Raw genomic sequence first — 26,388 nt, forward strand, 5'->3', positions numbered from 1 at the left:
CACGCAAATACTTAAATGAGTGTACACAAATGAAAGAGAAATCAAGAGTATTTATTTTCATGGTTGAATATGTTTTTTAAATTGTTTTTTACTTGAAAAGATTGATGTTTTTGTTTTATAATCTTAACATGTTAATATAAAAAATAATTTTAATATATTTTTAACTAAAAAATATTTTTAAAAGTACCAATAACAACAAATAGATTTGTAACTCTGTAGATAAAAGCTTGTTTGTTTTTGCATTTTAAAAGTATTTTTGAAAAAAATATTTAATTTTTTCATTACTTCAAATTATTTTTTTATGTTTTCATATCGTCTTGATATGTTGATGTCAAAAATAAATTTTAAAAAATAAAAATTTATTATTTTAATATATTTACAAATAAAAAAATATTTTAAAAAACAATCGTTATTACGATAACAAATAAAATTTAAATCTCACACCGGAATATGATAATGTGATGGTTAATATATATATAAACTTGAAATAAATAAAAAAATCAATTTTTTTTAAAAAAACAAAATTTAACTCGAACTCTTAACACTTTGATTGTTGCTTATCAATAACTAGTAAATTAATGCTATCAAACCTGACCTAATTCAGATTTCTTGTGTTTTCTCCTCCATTTTTTTTAAAACATGATGATACATACACTCGTGAAAAGATAAGCTCGAAACCCTCATAATTAAGCTCGGATAAGGGTCAACACGAAAGAATATAAAATATTTGATATTAAAACAGAGATTCGACTTTTTGAGTGCGAGTACAATTCTTTTCCACATAACCCCATCATGGATTCTTGCTTGTGTGGCTCGGCATCTTGACATCAGACAATTAATTTTCTCGGAAACTTCAAAGATTTGCTGCGCTGCCTTGCCTCATGTTCACACCTGATGATTATGTGCGTGTGAATGATCTCCTTATAAATTGTTAATAGCTTAAGATCTAATATCCTACTAGTAATTATTTGTTGATGATCAGTAGCTAGAAAATAATAAGTGGTGAGATGGTCTGTCTAACGGTGGCCCATCCCAGCACCCGTCAGATTGGAGCTCAGACCGGCCATATAGCATCTAGTCTTAGACCCACAGTGATGGGCCACACAATAGATACACCTGGACTAAGCAAGTGGATAGATTGAAGTTAGTGGAGGCCAGAGTGGCTTTAATTGGCACATGCAATCTCAAAAGTCGGAAGTACCCCTGCACGTGGCAGCAATCATTTTAGATTTGAAACTGTGCCCCCTCGTAGTGGCTCATCTAATCTGATAGTCTCTGCTATACTCCCTTTACGTAAAAAGACAAGCTACTTTTACCAGTTCAAGTAAAAAAAAAGTAAGATTACGTAGGACAACCAAATCTAATCTCTTTTTACTGCCAATACTGTTTTCACCTCTATTTTCCTAACTTTTGTTGATTTGTTCAGCTATTTCATTTAGAAATATACGTTATTCGAAGCCAGCCCTTCCTTCTCTCACTTCCCAGGGCCTGCTGAAGGAGTCTTCGAGAGCCAGATCAGGGGAAAAGAGCTATTTTAAGCCACTAAGCTCTCCGAGCAATGAAATCAGGAAGTCAAATGAAAAACAGTTTTTTTTTTTTTTTTTCCGGAAGCACTCTTTCTTCTTAAAGGACTGGAGTCTAAGTTAGCCAGTTTAAGCATGGGCGGCAAGAGCAAGTGCTCTCATATTCTGACTTCCCTAGAGCTTCTGGTAGCACAGCTGAGACAACAACGAGTTCTCTGCCCCTGCGGGGATGGAGCGACAAAAGTTTTGAGAATTCAAGAGAATGCTACACCGAGACGAGCCGTTTATCATTACGATAGGTGTCAAGTGAAAGTGCAGTGATATATGCAGCTGAGGCATCCTAACAGATCGGTATACTTGAACCTTGTTCCTACATGACCCGATCAATTTGATCAGGTACTCGCCATCTATTTTTATTGTTGAACTCTTTGACAAAATGAAAAAAAAAAAACCAAAAGCTCCGCCCTCCCTTCTTCTTGTTGCAGGATATCTCGTTCGTACACATCTTCTCTTTGTTTCCCGAGCCTATAGGGAGTTACAGACAGAGTTCGAAAAGGTCAAATCTTTGATGATTCCATCATACATGATTGAGTTGCGAAAACTTCTGGATAGGTATCCTACATCTGAACTGAATTCTTTCTGGTTAAAGAATTTATTTCTAGTTACTCTGGAACAATTAGGAGATTTGCTAGAAGAAATACGAGGTTCTGCTTCTGGCGGCAACATGCTATGGGGTGGTGGTCCCGCTTACGGGGTCAAATCAATACGTTCTAAGAAGAAATTTTTGAATATCAATCTCATCGATCTCATAAGTATCATATCAAATCCTATCAATCGAATCACTTTTTCGAGAAATACAAGACATCATTTTTTCTTTTCTTTCGTATTTTCTATTTGATTTCTTATTGTCTTTGTTCTGGCATTCAGATCTTTCATATATTTTTTTCTGTCAGTGAATAGTTTATCCAATCCATAGATCGAATTGAAGTGGAAAATTTATGAATAGTCCGATTATTGATTGATGAATTTTTTTTACTTTTAGTTTCATTTAATTCATATACTTCTCTAAATCCAAATAATAGAATTGGATTTCTTTTTTATTTTGAAAATTTATTTATTATTTCTTTTAGAAATAGAATACCTTTGATGAACCAGTGTTTTGTTTCTTTCGGTAAATGTAGAAATAATTTACTTTTCTTTTAAAATTGTTAGAGTTAGAAAACCATTTTTCTGGAATAAAAAAACATATATATAATCTTAATCAAATTATTTAAAAGTTCTATTTACTTGAGAAATATAATATTTTGATTGTTGCTTTTTTATTTGTTTTTTATAATATTTGTATGCTTTTCAAACATAAAATTTATTTTTAAACTGTTCATTTAGTTTTTTTTTTAATATTATAAAATGAGGATTTTAATTATGTTTCTAATGGTGTTTTTTTAATTTAACTTAATTCACTCACAACACAATAATTCATTTACAGAAATATGATTATTTAACTTTATAACACAACACAATAAAAAAAAACATTACAAACATAACAAAACAAAGGATAAATAAGGTATAGATGGCTTGGATTGTAGTAATTTAAATTTTAGAAATTGACTGATAATATATATATAGATCAAAATCGCCTATATCAAAATCACCTATTAATAAGTTTGTTAGATAAATGACTCTTAAGGATCCAAAAATTGAACCAATTTAAATAAGTAAGGATTGTAATTACATTTAGAAACACATCATCGTATTTCGGGGTGATTGATATAACTTCTGTTTTTGTTTTTAGATATTTTTTAAAAGTATTTTTGGCTTGAAAAAGTTTTTAATTGATTTTTTTATTGTTTTCTAATGATTTTGATGTGCTGATATCAAAAATTAAAAAAAAAAACTAATTTTGATGTATTTTTACAACAAATGTCTAAGGTGTTTTTTTCTTTTAGTGTTACCACCAATAAGAGTAACTCCAAGGATTTTTTTTTTTCATTTGGTTTAGATCACTCAATTATTGTTCTGAATTTTTATACTTATACTGCATATTTGATAAACCTAAATTTAATGGGCCAAAAAAACCCTGAGGACCATCCTTCATTGAACTCAACCAAGGGACGAACCCATCCTCCCTAGGGCTCAGCCAAGGGATGGACCCATCCTCCCTTGGACACGACCAAGGGAATGGTGTTTTTCCCCTTGGACATGCCCTAGGGACAAACCCGGCATCCCTTGAGCTCATCCAAGGGACGTGCCCAACCTTCATAGGGCTCATCAAGAGACAAATTGACCATCTTTTAGACCCAGCTAAAGGAAGGACCCACCTGATTTGGGTCTAGCCTAAAGGAAGAGCTTAGTCTTTATGAGCTCAGTTACATTTAACATCTGGAACCTTAATTTTCCGACACCTTTTAATTGTATAAAAATCCTCCAAGAACCCATCATATTTTCATCAAATATTAATATAGATATAAGAGATATGTATCCCTTATTAAATGCTATCAGGGTAAAATTACACTTAGACACTTATCTTCACTAAAAATACAAAATTCATGTGCTATGTGAAAAACCGCTAAATTATAATCTAAGTAAAATAAATAAAGTATCGAATAGATTAAATAAAAGGATTTCAAGTATTGTAATTGGATAGAATAGAATAAAAAATAAGATGTTATGGTGTAAATTAAGTAAAAAGAAGAGTTGAGTGACAAAAAATAGAAATGAGAAGAAATGAGGGCCAATGTGTAAATAGGTAAAAGTTAGACTATAAATGCTCCATTTTTTTTTCTCTTCTGGCCATGAGCTTGAAACAAAGAGAGGGGGGAAGGATTGTGTGATTTTTCTATTTAAATCTCATTGATTTCACTAATTAAAGTGAGTAATTAGAGTGATTAACTAAATTAAACATCAAGAGGGGGTGATTTTAAGGTGGTGAGTGCATTGGAGGAAGGATTTCAAGCTAGGGTTTGAAGAGGGAGAAGAAGAAAACTTGATTTTTCTTGCATTCTTTCCTTAAATCCTTATCAAAATGAGGTAAATAACATGCTCCAAATGATTAATTCCTTTAATTTTATGTTTGATGAAGGATTATGCAAAATTATGATTATGTGAAGTTGTGGATTTATGTTATAATTTATAGGAATAATGCAAATTATGTTTGAACCATGTTAGAAAACATGAATTATGATTTGGTAAGTGTTTAATTTTAAATAAAAGAAACAAACATTATTTTTCCCCATTTTAATTGAATATTTGGCCAAAAGAGGAATAATTTAGGGGATTTGAGGTTTTAATACAATTGTTTGGAAAATATAGGAAGATAAAGGTTCATAAGTGTTATTATATGAATGGAGTAAGAATTTTTCAAAGAGAAAAGAAAAATCTTCACTTCCTTCCCTAGGTTATTTTCAGCAAAATGGAGAAGAAAAAATAGAGAATGGAGTTCTAATAATATTATTGAGAAGTCTTGCCAAATTGAAGACAATTGATGTTGATAGGTTAAATTAAATAAGGACTTTTGTGAAAAAAATTAAGTAAATGATTCAAAAGGGGGGGTTTTATCCCCCTTAAATTAAAAGTCAATTAAGCTTAATTAAGGGTATTGGATTTAATCAAAGAATATATAATGAGTATTAGATTTTTACCGGTTCAAATGAATGAACAATGACAAAGTAAATTTTGTTGGTACAGAGGAGTCCACATGACCTAATCAGCAACAAGGGACCTCTTCGCGTGCACAAACACCAGGTAGGTGTTCAACACCTTGGAGTAATTAATTAGTTTATATTTTTTATTGTAGAAGAATTTTTTATAGATTGTAATTTTTAGTGCTGGTTACTGGAAATAATGCCCTGTTGAATGGGCAAGCCTTGAAGATTATTTCCTGATTACTAGAATTAATACCTGGTTGAATGACCATGTTAAGAAAATTAACTTATGAATTAATGGGATAATCACTCGATGTACAATAAATTAATTGTAAAACTTTTTTTTGAAGTTAAATATGCAGGTTTGTGGGAGACACTCTTGATATTTTTATCTTAGTAGATTTATCTCTATGTCTAGAAGAGAATTTATGAAATTAGAAATTTAAAAACGAAAATAAGACAATTTATTTGATGATATTTAAATCACTTTGATGTATATGAATAGTTAGTCCTTAATCAATTACCTATTGAAATGTGCAATTTTTAATCATGTTTAATATGATTATGTTTTTAGGTACATCACACCCTTGATCGGGAAAGTAGATGCTTTGATTAATAATTTTGTTATGTGATTAATGTAATTGTAATATTTTGTTGTAATATACTTTCATATCTAAAAATTGTAATGTTTAACTTATTATCTTATGTATGATGTAATTTATAATGTTATTATTATTAAGTTGAACTATGGTTGGTTGTATATATATTTTGAGCACAAATACTTTAAAAAAGAAAAGAAAAGAAAGAGACGATGCATGTTATGAATTTATTAGCTTTTATCATAGTGTTCTATAGAAAATAGAATTGAGATATTGAAATATGCTTGAGTTTTGGAAGTTCAAATGATGGGACGAATATTGTGATTGATTTTACAGGTAAAGAAATGATTGAGTCGATAACTTGGTATCTAAAGAATACAAAGGAAACCCTGCCAAAATTTCAGGAAAATATATAGAAAAAAAAATTGGTAACTACGAATATAAGTCATATAATTTAAGTTTACAAGTTTGAGACTGTTACATTTACCATGTTGTATCAATACACACCCTAGTCCCTTCTTCGATGCATCACTATAGACCACTAATCTTGCGGTTCTTGATGAGAGTGTTAACATCGATGTAGTAGTAAGTCTTTTTTTAGTTCTTGGAAGTTTTCTTCGCATTCCTGAGTCCACTCCCACTTTGTCTCTTTCTGAGTCAACCGAGTCATGGGAATAACTATGGTAGAAAATCCCTCGATAAATCTTTGATAATACCCTGGTAACTCAAGAAAACTATGAATTTCAGTGAAATTTGTAGGTCTTTCACATTTCAATACTGCTTCAACTTTTTTAGGATCCACCGATATTCCTTCAATCGATATAATGTGTCTTAGAAAAATCACTTCCTTCAGCTAGACTCGCACTTGCTAAGTTTAACATATAGTCGATGCTCCCTTAAGGTCATCAATACTTGCCTTGTTCATGCTCCAAATATGACTTTGCAGTTAAATTCTATGTCTATTCATGTATTGTTTGATTCGGGTGCCACACACTCATTTGTTGCAAATAAACTTATGGGGGGATTAGGGAGAAATCCTTGTAGAATAGAAAATAGGTTTATTATAAGCACTTCATTAAGTGAAACTGTGAATGTTGATCATATGTATAAAGGGGTCCAGATTAATATAGGTGGTTGTGAGTTAAAAGTAGATTTATTACCACTAGAATTACATGATTTTGATGTCATCTTGGGAATGGACTGGCTAAGTATGAATAAAGCTCAAATGGACTGTTTCATAAAAACAGTAACTTTTCAAGGGCCCGATGGTAAAAAGATAGTGTTTAGGGGGGGAGAGAAATGTCATCTCAAACTGTATTATCTCAGCTATGACCGCTAGGAAAATGATAAAAAAAAGGGATGTGAGGCTTACCTTGCCTATGTTTTAGAGACCAAAATGGGAGATATTCAAGTGTCAAATGTTCTAATAGTAAGGGAATTTCCTGATGTATTTTTGGATGAACTGCCGGGAGTCCCCTCGGAGAGAGAAGTGGAGGTCATTATTGATGTACTGCCTGGTACGTCTCCGATAGCCCAATCACCGTATATGATGGCGCCAGCCAAGTTTGTCGAACTGAAGATCCAACCACATGAATTTCTAAATAAAGGGTTTATTCGTCTAAGTAGTTCATCCTGGGGAGCTTTTATGCTGTTTGTGAAGAAAAAAGATGGGACCCTTAGGCTTTGTATAGATTATAGGCAATTGAACAGAGTAACAATAAAGAACAAATATCTGCTCCCTCGGATAGATGATTTGTTTGATCAGCTAAAGGGGGTAAGAGTGTTTTAAAAAATAGATATAAGGCCGGGATACTATCAGTTGAGGATTAAGGAACTAGATGTAGCAAAAACCGCAGTCAGAACTCGGTATGGACATTACGAGTTCTTAGTAATGTCGTTTGGGCTAACAAATACACCGGCTGTGTTCATGGATTTGATGAACCGGGTCTTCCGACCATACTTAGACAAGTTTGTGGTGGTATTCATATATGGCATCTTAGTTTATTCAAAGTCATATTTGGAGCATGAACAACATCTGAGGCAAGTATTGATGACCTTAAGGGAGCATTGGCTATATGCCAAACTTAGCAAATGCGAGTTCTGGCTGAAGGAAGTGATTTTTCTAGGACACATTATATCGACTGAAGGAATATCGGTGGATCCTAGAAAATTTGAAGCAGTATTGAAATGGAAAAGACCTACCAATATCAGTGAAATTCGTAGTTTTCTTGAGTTAGCAGGGTGCTATCGAAGATTTATCGAGGGATTTTCTACCATAGCTATTCCCATGACTTGGTTGACTCAGAAAGAGACAAAGTGGGAGTGGACTCAGGAATGCGAAGAAAGCTTCCAAGAACTGAAAAAAAAGACTCACTACTGCACCGATGTTAACACTCCCATCAGGAACCGGAGGATTAGTGGTCTATAGTGATGCATCTAGTTCCTTTATATTCTTTAGATATCGAGTTATCGACTCAATCATTTCTCAACCTGTAAAATCAATCACAATATTCGTCCCATCATTTAGACTTCCAAAACTAAAGCATATTTCAATATCTTAATTCTATTTTCTATAGAACACTATAATAAAAGCTAATAAATTCATAACACGCATCGTCTCTTTCTTTTCTTTTCTTTTTTAAAGTATTTGTGCTCAAAATATATATACAACCAACCATACTTCAACTTAATAATAATAACATTATAAATTACATCATACATAAGATAATAAGTTAAACATTATAATTTTTAGATATGAAAGTATATTACAACAAAATATTACAATTACATTAATCATATAACAAAATTATTTATCAAAGCATCTACTTTCCGGATCGAAGATGTAATGTACCTAAAAACATAATCGCATTAAACATGATTAAAAATTGCACATTTCAATAGGTAGTTAATTAAGGACTAACTATTTATATACATCAAAGTGATTTACATATCATCAAATAAATTGTCTTATTTTCTTTTTAAAATTTCTAATTTCATAAATTCTCTTCTAGACATAGAGATAAATCTACTAAGATAAAAATATCAAGAGTGTCTCCCACAAACTCGCATATTTAACTTCAAAACAAAGTTTTACAATTAATTTATTATACATCGAGTGATTATCCCATTAATTCATAAGTTAATTTTCTTAACATGGACATTCAACCAGGTATTAATTCCAGTAATCAGGAAATAATCTTCAAGGCTTGCCCATTCAACAGGGCATTATTTCCAGTAACCAGGAAATAATATTTTCAAGGCTTGCCCATTCAACATGGTATTATTTCCAGTAACCAGCACTAAAAATTACAATCTATAAAAATTTCTTCTACAATAAAAAAAATATAAACTAATTAATTACTCCAAAGTGTCGAACACCTACCTGGTGTTTGTGTGCGCGAAGAGGTCCCTTGTTGCTGATTAGGTCCTGCGGACTCCTCTGTACCAACAAAATTTACTTTGTCATTGTTCATTCATTTGAACCGGTAAAATTCTAATACACTTTCCATATTCTTTGATTAAATCCAATACTCTTAATTAAGCTTAATTGACTTTTAATTTAAGGAGGATAAAACCCCCCTTTTTGAATCATTTACTTATTTTTTTTCTCACAAAAGTCCCTATTCAATTTGACCTATCAACATCAATTGTCTTCAATTTGGCAAGATTTCTCAATAATATTATTAGAACTCCATTCTCTAAATTTTTCTTCTCCATTTAGCCAAAAATAACCTAGGGAAGGAAGTGAAGATTTTTCTTTTCTCTTTGAAAAAGTCTTACTCCATTCATAGAATAACACTTATAAACCTTTATCTTCACATATTTTCCAAACAATTGTATTAAAACCTCAAATCCCCTAAATTATTCCTCTTTTGGCCAAATATTCAATTAAAATGGGGAAAAATAATTTTTGTTTCTTTTATTTAAAATTAAACACTTACCCAATCATAATTCATGTTTTCTAACATGGTTCAAACATAATTTGCATTATTCCTATAAATTATAACATAAATCCACAACTTCACATAATCATAATTTTGCATAATCCTTCATCAAACATAAAATTAAAGGAATTAATCATTTGAAACATGTTATTTACCTCACTTTGATAAGGATTTAAGGAAAGAAAGCAAGAAAAATCAAGTTTTCTTCTTTTCCCTCTTCAAACCCTAGCTTGAAATCCTTTCTCCAATGCACTCACCACCTTAAAATCACCACCTCTTAATGTTTAATTAAGTTAATCACTCTAATTACTCACTTTAATTAGTGAAATCAATGAGAATTTAAGTAGAAAAATCACACAATCTTTCCCCCCTCTCTTTGTTTCAAGCTCACGGCCAAAAGAGAAAAAAATGGAGCATTTATAGTCTAACTTTTATCTATTTACACATTGACCCTCATTTCTTCTCATTTCTATTTTTGTCACTCAACTCTTATTTTTACTTAATTTACACCATAACATCTTATTTTTTATTATATTGTATCCAATTACAATACTTGAAATCCTTTTATTTAATCTATTTGGTACTTTATTTATTTTACTCAGATTATAATTTAGCGGTTTTTCACATTCTCCTCCTCTAAAAAAAAATTTTGTCCTCAAAATTGAACCTCGTACCTGAATCTAGAAATAATTTGGGGTGTTTCTGTCTCATTTGAGATTCTCTTTCCCAAGTCACCTCCTCGATTTGGGAATTCCTCCACAATATCTTAATAATTGAAATCTTCTTATTTCTCAATTCCTTCACATTGTAATATAAGACTTTCACCAGCTTCATTTCCAATGTTAAATTCTCATCAATTTCTAGAGGAATTTGAGGCAAGACCCGAGATGGATCCACTTCAGCTTTTCTTAATAGAGAGACATGAAACACATCATGGATTTTGGCCAAGTATGGAGGTAGAGCTAATCTGTAGGCCACAAGCCCAATCGTTTTGGTGACCTCAAAAGGCCCAACGTACCTCGGCGCCAATTTTCCTTTCAAGCCTAATCTTAACACCTATTTCCATGGGGCGGCTTTCAAAAATACTTTGTCACCAATTTCAAACTCTAGGGGTCTTCTCCTATTATCCGCATAACTCTTCTGTCTATCCTGGGCCGTTTTCATTCTATTCCTTATGATCTTTATCTTTTCAGAGGTAATCTGTACCAGCTCTGGTCCAATTAGTTGTTTATCCCCTACTTCTTCCCAGCATACTGGCGTCCGACATCTTCTACTGTATAAGGCTTCATAGGGAGCCATTCCTATTGTAACCTGGTAGCTGTTGTTGTAAGTGAATTCTACTAACGGTAGATGATCTTCCCAATTTCCTCCGAACTTCAATATACAGGCTCTTAGTAAATCCTCTAATATTTGAATAGTCCTCTCAGATTGACCATCAGTCTGAGGATGAAAAGCTGTGCTTAAATTCAACTTCGTTCCGAGAGCCTGTTAAACACTTGGCCATAATCGGGAGGTAAACTTTGGATCTCGATATGAAACTATTGACACTGGCACATTGTGTAACCTTACAACTTCATCCACATACAATTTTTCCAATTTCTCCACTGAGTCTATCATTTTCATTGCCAAAAAGAGTGCAGATTTAGTCAATCGGTCCATAATGACCCAAATAGCATCGCTTCCTTTTTTTCCTCTAGGTAATCCAGATACAAAGTCCATCATGATACTTTCCCACTTCCATACAGGTATCAATAATGGTTGTAAAAACCCAATTGGTTTTTGGTGTTCCACCTTTACCTGTTGGCAAACCCCAAACTTTGCCACATATTCAGCCACTTCTTTCTTCATATTCGGCCACCAATATAGATCTTTTAAATCCCGGTACATTTTAGTACTTCCAGGGTGTGTTGCAAGTCTAGACTCGTGGGCCTCCTGTAAAACTTCCCTTTTCAGCATTTGATCATCTGGTAAGTACATTCGTCTTCTAAGGACTACCATTCCATCTTTCTGAATTTGGAACGACGTCTCGATTCCTGACCTCACCTTTTCTCTTATCTTACAAACTTCAAGATCTTTTTGTTGAGCTTCTAGTACCATGTCCCGGAGTGTTGACCTTACTTTTAATTGAGCCACTAATGACTCATTCGGTCCCGCCTCTACTTGGACATCAATCTTTCTTAATTCTAGCAATTTTTTTTCATCTCAATCCTCCCACTGAGCATCCACTGTCTTGACCTTACGACTAAGAGCATCTGCGACTACATTTGCTCTCCCCGGATGATAATCGATTACACAATCATAATCCTTTATCAATTCCACCCATGTCTTTGTCGCATATTTAATTCCTTCTGTGTCATTAGATACCTCAAACTCTTATGATCCGTGAATATTTGAACCCGAGACCCATATAAGTAGTGCCTCCATACTCTTAAGGCAAACACCATAGTGGCTAATTCTAAATCATGCACAAGGTAATTGATCTCGTGAGCCTTTAACTGTCTTGAGGCATATGCAATTACTTTACTATAATATCCCACGTCGGCGAGTGAGGGTTTGGTAGCTGACCTTATTAATAGTGCTGGTTGTTAATATGTTATACGCGTTTTGGGACGTCAGGCTCAAAAGTGGGCTCGTGGCACCAAGAACAAAACCGTGAGGGCGGTAAGACCCAAAGCAGACAATATACGACATGTAGGGTCAGGCTGTTACATTTGGTATAAGAGCTGACCTCACTGGCTGTCCGATTGTGCCGACGGGGTCGTCAGGCTCTTTAAGGGAGGTGGATTATAATATCCCACATCGGTGGGTAAAGGTTTGGTAGCTGGCCTTATTTATAGTGTTGGTTTCTAACATGTTGTACGCGTTTTAGGGTATCAGGCTCAGAAGTAGGCTCGCGTCACCAAGAACAAAAACCGTGAGGGCGGTAAGGCCCAAAACAGACAATATGCAACATGTTGGGCCGGGCTGTTACATGCTATAAATACACCATAAGACCTTCAGAACAAAGGTTCACAGCCTTTATTTTTTAATGCTTGTATATTTTCAGAGCATCTCTCTCTAGAATATTATTGTATTTTTTATTTTTAAAAAGATACTTATTTAAGCATTGGAAAGTCCTCATCTCCATCAAAGTGGACCTTTTGTAGGTACTAGCCATATTGGTCTACCAAACATCAAATATAAGCTATCAACCACCCTAGTCAAGGAGAATGGATGGGATTGCTAGGACCAATTGATTAACCAATTATCCAACTTAGGAGCTCTATTCCTAAGCTACTTGGATTTTTTGACATATCATCAATATTAAATATAAATACTCATTTATATTAATCTTAATTTTATATTTTTAGCCACCTTGGACAGTCTATCTAGACCAAATCTAATAGGTAACAAGGGAGAGATTGATTGAGCAAGTGACTGCTAGAGTTTGCGTTGGCCACAATACCAAATGTTGGTGTAGTTTATAAGTGAATAAAGAAGAAAATGATTTATATATCATATTAGAAAGAAACACTTTCTTCTAAATGTTTATTAGTGTGAGTTTTTATCATGTAGTAAATTAAGTGAGAGTTATGGTAGATGAACTTTCCTAGCGGGCTTCCTAATGCTATTATATAGATTTATAATATCAAAAGATGGGACTTGGTACTTGAAACTTATAACTTAATTTGCCAGTAAGATTAATTTTTTATTGAGTTAATTTCTTTAAATTTTTGTAATTAATTTTGACATTTATGATTGTTGAGATAAAACTAAATATCAACTATTCAATTTAAGTCAAAATATAATTGTCTTAATAACAGTCATATAGTTTCATTAAAATATTTTAAAACTATATAAACTTGTTATTACACCAAGAAAAACTATATATATATATATATATATATATATATATATATATATATATATATATAAAGTATTTCATGTCTTTTGTCTTTTTTTCTTATTCTTTTAGAAGTTTAGATGACTTAATTGTATCCTGGAGGTTGTCTTTGTGTGAGACAAATAAACACTTTAAAAATAGTGTTTTCACGTCTCTAGGCCAATTGATTATACTCTTTATTTGTTTCCATACCGTGAATCTTACTAACACCATATAACAATCAAACATAGGAAAAGGTCGAAATAATGGGATCAATACTCGGTTATGAAGGGTTGAGTACGGATCTATAAGCAATAGATGGCTTGAAGGACCATTTGTCATTAGCTAAGAGTATTATCACGGACAACCTACAAATTAAATTAAATAATGAAAATCATATTTTTTGTTAAACATGTTTTTAAAGTGATTTTTAAATTGTTTTTATCTAAAAAAAATTAAATTAATGCTTTATATATTTTTTTTGATAATTATGTTGTGCTAACATAAAAAAATATAAAATATAAAATATAAAAAATATATTATTTTGATATATTTTTAATTTAAAAATATTTTGAAAAAACATCATACACCGCATTACCAAATAGATTTATTATCTATTTGACGTTGTGGTGTAGTACGATTGAATATGCTAGCCACAACTTCAAAAATTATTTGATTTTCATTGTTTAAACCTATGTTTAATCATGAATTACAGTAAAAAAAAAACTTGGATTTGAGAAAAACTATAATTTATATAAAAAAATTAAACCTGCTTTTTGTACAATAGTTTATCATAATATCAAACACGTAAACTTTTGTTTGTACGTGGAGGAAGGTTCGATTGGAGTGCGATCTTTTTTTCTCAATGCATAAAAAAATTGTTATTTACTATTATAAGAAAACACAACATAGTTGTGTGAGCTCAATTAAAAAAGCTTGTTTGGTAGTGTGGTAGATGTTGCATTTCAAAGTGTTTTTCACTTAGAGGGCGTTTGTTTACGCGGTAGCTTTAGCTTTTAAAGCAAACCGCGTAAACCAGGCGTTTGGTAACATTTAAACAGCAGTTTATTGTTTGGTGGGTCCCATAATTTTTTACATCAAACCGGCGTTTTGCACAAGCAGCTGGGAGCTGCTTCTCTTAATTCACATGGGCACTGTTCATAACAGAGCCCATTCCAGGTGATGCCAGGTGAATTATAATTCACTCGGGCACTGTTCACTCAAGAGGTGAACAGTGCCAAGGTGAATTATAATTCACCCGCGAGAAGCATTCACCTGGCACTGTTCACGTGAACAGTGCCAGGTGAATTTTTTTCACTATTCATGCGAGTAAAATTTATTGGACCGCGTCCGACCTGGTAAAAAAAAAGTTAATTTTTTTAAAATTATGTTTTACTCAAAAAAATAATGTTTAATATTATTTAATAACACTACATAAATTAGAAGAATATCGCATGATGACGTAGCATTTGTGGAATTTGATCGCAATTCCAATTCTGTTTCTGATGATATTTTACCTGATTTTGTTGCATGCTCAAAAAACCATGGAAACTATAGTCCTTATTAGATGAATTTCATACGTGATGAAATTGTAGATAATTTAATGGAATAATAAAAAGTATTTGATATAAAATATTATTTATTTAATAATGTAATAATGGTAGTTAAATCTACAATATTGTAGTTAAATCTACTATATTTAAATTAAAAACCATCAATATTAATATATATTTTTTTAAATTATTTTATAACCTCAATTTCAAAAGCATTCTTAACCAAACACATTAAATCATTTTTTTTTCAACCTCAATTTCAACCACAGTTTTAACCAAACACCTATTTTTTCAAACCAACCTCAACTAAAAGTACTTTTTATAAAACAACTTTTTTCAAACCACAACCACAACAGCTACCGCAATACCAAACACACTCTTAGAAAATGCATTAAAATAATATTTTTGTTTTATTTTTTAAGTTCATTTTTGACATCAGCACATCAAAGTGATTCAAATATATTTAAAAACATTAAAGCAAAAAATAATTCAAATTTTAGGTAAATAGTGTTTTGGCTGCATTCTCAAACACTACTAAAAAATACAAGAAAGCACGGGGACCAATTGTTAATGTTTGTCTTTTATGTCTTGCTCGTCCTTGTCGATTCTATGGAACATAAAATATTCTTCAAGCAAAGCACTTGACAGTAATATGAAGGTAAAATAACAAATTGTATTCAGTTTTAGTTCAAACTATATAAATGGTTCGCGCTACACTACGGACCAAGTTAATTTTTTACAAATTTAAAAATGGATGTTCATGTGATATCAATGTTTTATAAAAAATAAGAAAAATATAAGAATTTAGTAACTAAAAGAGGTCATATGTGTTGTCAAAGCAGTAGCCCAGAAAACAAGCAAAAATAAAAACACAATGAATTGAGCATTTCATGCTTACTTTCATGTAGTTAATTTAATTTAATCAAAAAATAAAATCCTTTTAAAAAAGCTAGATTCAACAAAGGTAAGAAGAAATCTAAGTTAACCCTTGTTTCTTTCAAAACCATAAAAAAATCCCATAAAAAAACAAAAAATAATAACAAAATATTTGTGGATGAAATTAAAAAAAAAAAACTTCAAAAAAAAAAAACCAAGCAAGCCCGGGTGAACTTTGTAAACTCAAGTTAATCTCTCAAACTTATAACCCATTAAATTATATAATTGGGCTAAACTAAATAGCTCAAAACATTCCAAATTAAATGCTAGATGGTGAAATCAATAAATTTAATTTAATTAAAAAATAAAATTCTTTTTAAAAAGCTAGATTTAACAAAGACCGGAAAAAAAAACCTGATGCAACCCTTGTTATTTTAAAAGAAAGATGAATCACATAGAAAGAGAATAAAAAAGAATGTTAGAGGATGAAATCTGAAAAGAAAAAATAGAGATTAAAAATAAAAAACCAAGCAAGCCTGAGCGAACCTTGTAAACTTGAGTTAAACTCTCAAACCTGCAACCGTTAAATTCTTGACTCAGGTTCAACCCAGAAGCTCAACACTTAAAAAATTAAATGTTGGAAAAATAAAATTAATTAATCTAATTCAATTTAAAAACAAAATTCTTTTAAAAAAGCTAAATTTAACAAAGACAACAAAAAAAAACCAAAACCATGACAACCTGTGTTGTTTTCAAAACGACTAAAAAAATACCATAGAAAGTGAATTAAAAAAATAACAAAATGCTGGAGGATGAAAAAAAAAGCTTAAAAAAAGGAAAAAAATCCAAGAAACCCCGTGTTAACTTCGTAAATCAGAGTTAATCTCTTAAATCAGCAAACCGTTAAATCCTAGACCCGAACTTAACTAAAAATCAATCTAAAAAAATCTTTCAAGGTAAAAAAAATAAAATAAAAAATAGATTTGACATGAAAAAAACTAAAGAAGGATGAAATTGCAAAAAAAAAAAAAACAAATTACAAAAATCATCTAAAAAAATAGTAATAAATAGTGATAAAAATAATATGAACCAAATATAATAGATGAAAATATCTATTATGGATGAAATTGAAAACAATTCTTAATTGAATAAATTATTCTAAATAAAAAAATGCAATAAAGAGAACAATGATATATTGAAAAAACCCTTAATTTCATAAATTATTTTGAATTTTAAAAATTATAATAAAAAGAATAGGGATGAAATTTTAAATACAACAAACCTAGGGGTTGATTTGAGTTTTTAAGGCCAACATGAAAATCGAGGAATTGAGAGGGAAAAGAGAAAAAAACAAAATGCCACATGCGCCACCCCAACCACTATTGGGCTATACGCGTTACTTATTCATGAAGGGAATACTGAAACGCTTCAATCGTCGCCCTGGAATCATGGTTTTGGTCGCCGGACGGTGCCTCACGTGCTGTCCAAAATCAACGGACAATGTGTGAACGTTTTTGAATTTTTTTATTTTTCTTATTTATCAAATCACTCTATTGCCCTTAATGACACTCAATAACTATCAAATCATCAGATTTAAATAAGAAAAGAACCCCCAAGTCAAAGACAATTATTTTTTTTAATTTTCAAAGGCAATGAAGTAATTTACTTGTTTAAAAATTAAGTCAAAGACTAAGAAACTCATTGACCCAAGTTTCTTTTTGTCTTTCAATGGCAATTAAGCAATCACACCGTTCAAAGAAAATGTAAAAATACCCTCTAACCCCTCCTTTTATAACAATGACCAATGTGTTACGTGAAAAAGACTCTCCTATCCCTAAATCCAAGCTTTGTTAGTTTGCCCACCAAAGGATAAAATCAACATTTCATTGTGTGAATCCACAGTGAAATGCTGATCTCTTTTAGTATAGGGTACTAGATTTTTTTGTCTGCGATACTCCGTGAGGTGGGTCAATTGTTTTCTAACAATAAATAAAGATATTTAAATGGTGATAATCTGAGTGAACCCGAGTTAACTTGATTAACCCACAATCCAGGATAACCCAGAGAAAGGAAAGAGAAAAAAATAGAAAGCTCAAAGCCCAATAGTCTAAAGTTAAATGATAAAATAAAAAATAAAAAAAGACCAAAGTTAAATCGGGTTAATCTTCGAAACCAGTTACTTTTGTCATGAGACTAAAATGACCATACAAAAGACCAACAAAAAATCTAGAACAAAATTCTTAACCATAAAAAAATTAAAAATAAAATAAATAGCAATTAAAATAATGTGGACCAAATATGGTATAAAAACTAATGAAAGAAAATAATGAGGGACTTAATTGAAAAATAAAATAAAAAGAAAAAGAATAAAAAAAGAGTAATTAAAAGAATGATAACCAAAATCGGATAGAAAAATAAAATAAAATGTTGAGGGAAAAAATTGAATGAAAAAAATAATTAAGGAAAGGATAAAAAATAAGAACTAATATGGGAAAAAAAGAAATGAAATAAAGAAAAGGATAAAAAAACAAAAATCAAGATAATGAATACCATATTTAATGTAAAAACAAAACAAAATCAAATAGAAAGAGATAAAATTGAAAAACAAAAACAATTTAAAAAAATAAAAAAAAGAAAGACCAATAAAAAAAAAGGATCATAATCGATTTTTTTTCTCCATTATTTCTTTATATCAAAATAAAACTATTTTTACTTTTAGCTGAATAAAAAAACAAGTGATTAGTTAGAAGAAAATCATGTCAACACCTGTTGATTATTTGTTTTCCTATTGTTTTTTTTATCAAAATAATATCATTTTTATTTCATGCATAATAAAAAATCCGATTGAATCTCGATAACCCTGGTTATTCAACCTAACCCGGGACCCAGGACATGACGAGGGTCGACTCTCGGGTCGGGTTTTAAAAGCACGATAAAAAATAAACACCAAATATGATATGAAAATTCAATGAAATTAAACAATGATATATGAAATTGCCACTAAACCATTAATCAAGAAGATATATCAAAATAAAAGTAATTTCAATCATAAGAATGGGGATCAAATTAAAAAAAAAACTAAAACCAAATGATTAGGGATTAAATTGAAAAATAAAATCCAATCAGAAAAAAGATTAAAAGCAAAATAAATGTGAATCAAAAGAATAAGGATTAGATTTGATAAAAAAACATAAAAAATCAAATGTCAATGGATGAAATTGAAAATGAATAAATCAAATTCGATATAATTAAAAGATTGAGGACCACTTTTTAATTTTGCAAGGCCATCATGTCTTTTGAGGTGGAGGAGATAGAAAAGAAGAGGGGGGGTGGAATTATCACCAAAGCTCCTTCATGTCATGAATGTTGACACGCACCGTCTTACCATGTAGCGGGTGGTGTACTGTTTCAGACACCACCCCAGAAGGCCACCATTGGCCACTGGGAGACGCTATATGTGTTGCCCAAAGAGCGCAGATGCCTCCCATTTGCAGACGCGTACTCTGTACACGTCATCAATTTTTTTAAAAAATTATAGAAAGATTAGAACGCTCTTGACCCCCTGGAATAATCGCAAGAAACTTGTGGATAAAAAACAAAAGTACCCCCTTGATCTTAGAAAAAAAAAGTTGACCCTGAGAGTCATATGCTAATTATACTATATAAAAATGTGAAAATTCAAAAAAACCCCTCAAACGTTAGCTGTGTTGTTTCTTTTCTTTTCAAGGGCATGAAAATAATTATATTATGCAATAAATATGTGAAAATATTATTCTAATTTTAAGTATGTGGTTTTTTTTTGGTTATTAAAGAGCTTATTAATCGTTTTATTATAAATTATACCGTGCACAATCCATGATAAAACAATAATAAGTTTTAGTTTTATTTGTAATAATTTTGTTAAACCGTTGTATATGTGCATGTTGTTAACCCTAAAGTGGGTAACCCAAGTGATGAAATAGATTTATTTCCTTGTATCACCTTTTGACTTGGAATTTTTTTACGTCAGCATTCATCATAATTTATTTAATCAAAACTAGTATATTTATATCAACATGGATGATATATGTTAGAAATTACTAGAATAAATTATTTAGCCTCGATCATGATTCAAACTATGATGAAAAATATTCTCCAATGTCTAAGAAAAATAATTATTTGTACAACTTAAATAAAATAAGTTTAATTTTTAATCAAGGTATCAATCTATTTGCATAAATTTAATTAATCGCATCCCATTTGTCTTTGAAATATATAATTACTCTTCAATCTATTTTTTGTTCATTTTTTCATTTAAATTAAAAACAATATATAGCTATTTAAAAAACAAAAATCCCACTTGATCCACTAATAAATAAATAAATATAAAAAATCCGAGTTTTAATATGTCATGATTCATTTTTTTCAAGTAATTTTTATAATAAATCAGATTGAATTTAAATTTATTATTTGAGAGGTATTTTTTATTAATTTAGAAGAGAATGTTGAGCGATAAACAATAAAATAAAATAAAATAAAAACAAATGAAGATGAAATAGATATGCAAGAACATGTAAAAATAAGTTGAGATAATTATTTTAAAATTCAATTAAATTATTTTAATCTTAAATGGTACAAGTCTCAAGACGTTACAGCAGCAGAATATATATTTGAACACTTTTGTTTTTTTTTACCCAAGTTAAAGTTGTGAAATGAAAATACTCTGGTGCCATAGAGATGATGGAAGTTGACCGAAAAAAGCGTGGATATTCCATCCTCAAACCCATTTAAAGATACATTTTTTTTTCACAACTAAATGCAAACACATAATATACATTTGAACACCTTTATTATACATCCATCAGCTTTTAAATAATTATTTACTAAAAATAATCACATAATTCATTAATAACATATTGTATATTTATTTAGTTTAAGAGAATGTTATGGGAGTGTTATTGTATTTTTAAAGGAAATTATATATATTTTTAAAAATTTAAATTAATGTTTTTTTTATTTTGATATTTAAAAAAAAATATTATTTTTTTAATATATTTATAAAATTTCTTTAAAAAACATTTTTAATCTGCTAAAAGTAAAAAACAAAAAAAACCTTAACCTGTTTGTTAGTGTGATTGTGGTTGCTTTTCAAAGTTTTTTTTATTCAGAAATGCATCAAAATAATATTATTTATTTATTTTTTTAAAATTATTTTTGAAATCAGCGTATTAAAACAATTTAAAACATAAAAAAATTTTAATTTTTAATAAAATAAATAAAAATTTTAAATTTTTTAAAAACATAAATTTACCTACATTTCCAAAGAAATTTTTTAAAAATATTTGCCGATAAGCCGGACTGTCATGGTAGTTTATTTCATGAAAAATCTTAACCAAGCATGGGTACTAATGTCTTTCCGTTCTGCTCTTTCAAAAAAAACTTGCAGGGAGATATGATTAAAATATTGTTTTTTCTACAAAACGACAAGCACCGCCTAGCCCGATAGTTCCGACAAATTTCAGCAAGCAGCATAGCTTGACACGTGGACGGACGAATTTGATTGCGCAGGGCAGCAGGAGAGACTTGTTGCACCGGCTAAACGCATACATATGCTCTCTTAACTATAGTTAAATAAATCCAAAAGGCCCAGGTTCAAAGTTAGCCATAGTTAACTGGCGCCGCTTTAACTCAAAATTTTTTTTTTCTTAAATTTACTTTCTCCACTTCATTTAAAATTCCTCTCTTCTCTTCAAAGTTATCCATGTCTGTATCTGCACACTCTCTCTCCCCCACTCGGCGAAGATGAGTATGGATTCAAGTAGCCGCCTTTTAGGACCATGAAACTCAGGGTAACGAGTCACAGAATGAGTCAAAACGGTGCCTCATTCCCCTCCATCGTGATCGATAGCTGATCAAAGAAACACAAGCCAAGAATTTTTCTGAACATACATAGCTGTTTATCTCTCTCTCTCTTGAATTCTAAAAGAAATCAGAATCTCAGCATTCAAACACACCAGTTCAAGTGAATTGGTTTTCTGGTGATTTCCAAGGATTCACGTCAGGTGTAATCATCCATTTCCTCTCTTGTCAGTTGATCTTTTAAATCAAAAGCCTAGAACAGTACTATTACTACCCCATATATCTTTTGTAACCTTAGAGACTTGGAAAAGTAGAAATTTTTCTTGGTGACTTCAAAGAATTCGTTTCATCTTAACTAGAAGTTTCTGAAAGAAATAGAATGGTGGGTGGTGAGAATTTATCCAGAATCACAGTATCTAAAGCTTCTGGAGAAGACACAATTAGCAATGTTTCTTCTTTTGGTAACCAAGGCATGCCACACTCTATTACAGTGCCACCACCAAAGAAGAAGCGAAATCTCCCTGGAATGCCAGGTAATTAACTCTCAACACCGGTACCATGACCCCAACATTTCAAAAACTTGGTAATGTTTTTGTAAGCTAATTATTAATAGACTCAATTTTCTTTCTTTCTCAGATCCAGATGCAGAAGTCGTTGCGTTATCACCAAAGACTTTAGTAGCCACAATCAGATTCGTGTGTGAGATCTGTAACAAGGGCTTTCAAAGAGACCAGAACCTCCAACTTCACAGACGAGGCCATAACTTACCATGGAAGCTAAAGCAACGAACCAACAAAGAGCCAAGGAAGCGTGTCTATGTTTGTCCAGAGTCATCTTGTGTACATCACAACCCAGCTAGAGCTCTTGGTGATCTTACTGGCATTAAAAAGCACTTCTACAGAAAGCATGGTGAGAAAAAGTGGAAGTGTGAGAGATGTTCGAAGAAATATGCCGTCCAGTCTGATTGGAAAGCTCACTTGAAAACTTGTGGCACTAAAGAGTATAAATGTGATTGTGGCACTTTGTTTTCAAGGTGAATGTCAACTAATTTTGTTTTTTATACCTTATGTTTTGTTTGTCATTGATTTTAACTTAATTATGTTATGTTATTTGGTTTTGTTTTGTTATACAGGAGGGATAGTTTTGTAACACACAGAGCATTTTGCGATGCGTTAGCGGAGGAGAGTGCAAGGGCGCAAACCCTAGCGATAATGGGAAGGGAAGGGAATGGTTGTGACATCAAGCGTGTGGGTGCTTCACCACCGCCTCCACCACTTACGCCGTCTACTAGTGTGGTGTCTCCGGGTTTATCAGTTCAAAGCTCAGGTAATTAATTTAGCCTAAGCTTGCTAGCTAGTGCGTCCGATCCGTTATTAATACATTGCCTAGCTATGTTGGCCAAGACAAGTATTTGACTTGCCTAAGGTTCATGAATCATGGCTGTATTTTTTATTGTTTTCTTGTGGCCGTGGACAAAATAGATTGAAGTTTATGGTTTTGGGTAAACAGGTTAGGTTATGTTCGAGTGTTTTGTCTCTTGTTGATGTCCTTCTCGTGTGGATGTTGGGCTAGAGAATATTAGCAGATGTGGTAGGTGTGTGTGTGTGTGTGTGAGGAGAGAAGGGTTTTACGTTGTGTTTCACGAGTAGCTGCTGCTGCCACCACAGTCAATAAGGTGTTTTTTCGTGGTCTTACCATGTTTTTGATTTTTTTTTAAATTAATTTTTTATGTTTTTATACTGTTTTAATATGTTAATATTAAAAATAAATTTTAAAAAATAAAAAAAATATTATTTTAATGAAAACCAATCGTTACTATAATACCAATACTACTTAAATTATAAGCTTAAAAATAAAACATTTACGCAATAATAAAGTGAATTGAGATTTGGAGAGATGGATAGAAAGGACTCCATAATTGCTTAGCTTTTACAGCAGTTTCATCACCACACCCCTCATGTTCCTCCAAAAAGTACATTCTTTTTGCTAGTATATCCTTTTTCTTTGGTATTTGGGATCATTGGACTGCATTGTTCTTTTTTCTTTTTCAAGTCCCTTTTCTTTACTTTGGGTTAATGTTCGTTTTCTCTCTGTTTCTTGTCACAGAATTAGCAGAAAATCCAATTGGACTTTCACCACCACCAATAGCATGTGCCTCGGCTACAAGCACAAGCTCAACTAGCTCAACCAGTAATGTATTTGCGACTACATTTGCCTCTTCGACAGCAACACCAGCTGCTATCCCACAACAAGCATCAGTACCATCCTCTTTCCCAAATCTGTTTTGCGGCTTAGCTCGCTCTGATTATCCCACTACTATGCCAACACCTAGAGCGATAGAACCCCCATCACTCTCTCTTTCACCATCTTTTTATCTCTCCAACAATACTTCGTCTCTCTTCAGCACAGAGCAAGAGCACTACCATTACACACCATCTCCGCAACCAGCCATGTCTGCCACTGCATTGCTTCAAAAAGCAGCACAAATGGGTGCAACGACATCAAACCCATCATTTCTCCGTGGTTTAGGATTACCCCGTTCAACTAATCAAGACAGTAATTGCAATAAATGGGATGTGAAGCCAGAGAACAACACCACTGTTGCAGCTGGACTCGGCCTTGGGCTTCCCTCCAGTGATGTTATGATGGGTTCATCTTCATTGTTTGGAAACAAACCAGCGACACTTGACCTTCTCGGGCTTGGCATGGATGCTGCTAGTTCTGCTTTGCTAAATTCCTATAGTGGTGGCTTTAATGTTGGAGCAGCCACTGCCGCAGCATATGGTGGAGGAGGAGGGAGAGGGACTTCTGAAGAAACATGGGATGGTGTGCCTGAGAGGAAGCCTTATGGATCTACAGGAGCTTGAGCTCCCAGCTCAATTCATGTACCCTCACTTTTCCAAGGTGTTTTTTGTCACGGGTGGAAAAGCTGGCCTTTCACGGGCGTCTCTCGTAGCTTTATATATAGATACACACCTTTTGTGTCTCCATACCATTGTATATTTTTTTGGCTCGATCGTGCGTAGTTGCTTTATTTATATTTTTTTGAAGGCAAAGTTAAGAATCGAAATCTATTGGTCGCAGTGTACAGTGAACTTGTTACTGCCTACTACTAATTAATACCTAGCAAGCATCTTAAATATTTGTTCTCTTTTGATCACATCTTTGAACTTCAGTTTGTTTTTAAAAGATAGGAAAATAAGATTTTAGTGCGGACTTTAAGTTTGGATGGGACATTGATTACGAGGGCTGCAGCTATCCATGGGAGTGTTTTCACACATGAGCAGCGGGGGACAAGAAAATGATATCAGATGGAAGACGGTGGCCTCTTTTATTGAATGATAGTTGTACTTCGTAAAAGGCCGGTCAACCGGGGTCATGCACTCAACAATGGTTACTCTGTTTAGTGTTCTCCTTCCTGCACAAGTCTATAGGGTGTTTGATTACGTTGTGATAACGTGTTTTTTTTTAATTAATTAATTTATTTTATTTAAAAGATTTTTTTATGTGTTTATATTAAAGATAAAATTTTTAAAAATAATAATAAAAATATTATTTTAATATACTTATAAGCAAAAACTATTTTAAAAAACAATACTTGTTATTATAATAATAAACATATCTTAGAATTAAAATATAATATAAATTATTTTTATTTTTTATTTGAAAATGTACTACAATCATTTTTTTATTACCGCTTCAAAACAGTAAAACAATACTAAAAATATATTAATTTAAAATATTTTAAAAAAAAAACAGTGCGTTAATGTGGTGAGTTGGCAGCTGCTTTCGTGTCATGATTTGTGGCGTTGTGGGTTCCCTTACGAGGGAAGGTTGCAATTTTCAGCTTTTGTTTTCTGCTCAGCTCGTTGGAGATGGCCGGTCAAATTATTTGTTCTCACTGTCATTTTCACCGAGTTATTAACCCATTTACAGACATGATCATAACCCTCCAATATATCTCAAGTGGCAATATACACACACAATGCAAAAACATATTTGACGTAAAACTTATAAACAATTTGGAGATGGATTGAAGTTAGTTCCACCGTGTGACCCATTAGTTTGGGATTTTCACGTGAGCTAAGTATTCCACTAAGCACATGTTCTTTCCCTTTACTTGTAAACAATTTAATCATTTCTTTGCTACTTTCCGGCCATAATTGACACCTTACGCAGCCCACGATTTCAATTATTGCCAACCGAAGTCAGCAAACGAAATTGATCAACTCTAAGCTATACAAACATAAAATATTCTAGTTTTCAGCTACATACCCACATAAATACTAACTAAACACCATTATCACTTCAAACACTAAACACTCCTTCAGCCCCCCCGCCACTTATTTGCATCTTTAAATTCACACTCTCAAAATCCATTTCAAGAAGGAAGGCATAAGTGGCCCAAAATACAGTCTTATCTTCGGCAACTTGGCGGAGTGCCGACGTTCATATGCTGCTGCGGCAGCCAAAATCAATGCCTATCAATCATGACGTCCTTCACCGGGTGGCTTCATTGTACCACGAGTAGGGACGCAAGTATGTGAAGACT

General features: G+C 32.1%; 1 protein-coding gene across 1 annotated transcript; it reads left to right on the forward strand.

The window, feature by feature from the left end:
- Positions 1-21,677: 21,677 nt before the first annotated feature.
- LOC18096584 (zinc finger protein GAI-ASSOCIATED FACTOR 1) lies at positions 21,678-24,978 on the forward strand. Its single transcript, XM_006386878.3, has 4 exons — positions 21,678-22,369; positions 22,473-22,869; positions 22,969-23,162; positions 23,943-24,978. Exons 1-4 carry the CDS (start codon positions 22,216-22,218, stop codon positions 24,701-24,703), a joined length of 1,506 nt encoding a protein of 501 aa, XP_006386940.1. The 5' UTR covers positions 21,678-22,215; the 3' UTR covers positions 24,704-24,978.
- Positions 24,979-26,388: the final 1,410 nt, after the last annotated feature.

The sequence above is a fragment of the Populus trichocarpa genome, chromosome 2, assembly GCF_000002775.5.
Source record: "Populus trichocarpa isolate Nisqually-1 chromosome 2, P.trichocarpa_v4.1, whole genome shotgun sequence".
NCBI classification, from domain to species: Eukaryota; Viridiplantae; Streptophyta; class Magnoliopsida; order Malpighiales; family Salicaceae; genus Populus; species Populus trichocarpa.